At 37.2% G+C, this 317-nt stretch overlaps 1 protein-coding gene across 1 annotated transcript in view; it reads left to right on the top strand.

The window, feature by feature from the left end:
* The window catches only part of LOC119592335 (fatty-acid amide hydrolase 2-B-like), a 12,903-nt gene that overhangs the window by 8,988 nt on the left and 3,598 nt on the right, over positions 1-317 (top strand). Inside the window, exon 5 of the mRNA XM_037941162.1 lies at positions 29-140. Within this exon, the coding sequence (XP_037797090.1) occupies positions 29-140 (112 nt within the window). The remainder of the gene's footprint in view (positions 1-28; positions 141-317) is intronic.

Here is a 317-nt window from a genome sequence, read left to right as displayed (position 1 = left end):
TGACTGCTTAAAACTTCTCTTTTCTTAGGCTGCCTTAATGTGTGCTTGTGGGACACCTATCAGCCTGGGTACAGACACGGGAGGTTCCATCCGCATTCCAGCATACTTTTGCGGACTTTTTGGTCACAAACCTTCCAGTGGTAAAGTCAGTTGCTTATGTTAAATTAGTTTTTTTTTTTTTTTATGCAGGTGGACTTGAACTTGTAATATTATAAGTTAGTTGTAAATAAGTGTTTAGCTAAGCAGAGATAGAAATCAAAAGGAAAACAGACAATCAGAGACAGAATACAGTAAGACATATAAGCAATAGTTGGATG

Source organism: Penaeus monodon, chromosome 30 (genome assembly GCF_015228065.2).
Source record: "Penaeus monodon isolate SGIC_2016 chromosome 30, NSTDA_Pmon_1, whole genome shotgun sequence".
NCBI lineage: Eukaryota > Metazoa > Arthropoda > Malacostraca > Decapoda > Penaeidae > Penaeus > Penaeus monodon.
Note: the sequence above shows the minus strand (reverse complement) of the source record. Positions and strands in the feature narration are given on the sequence as shown.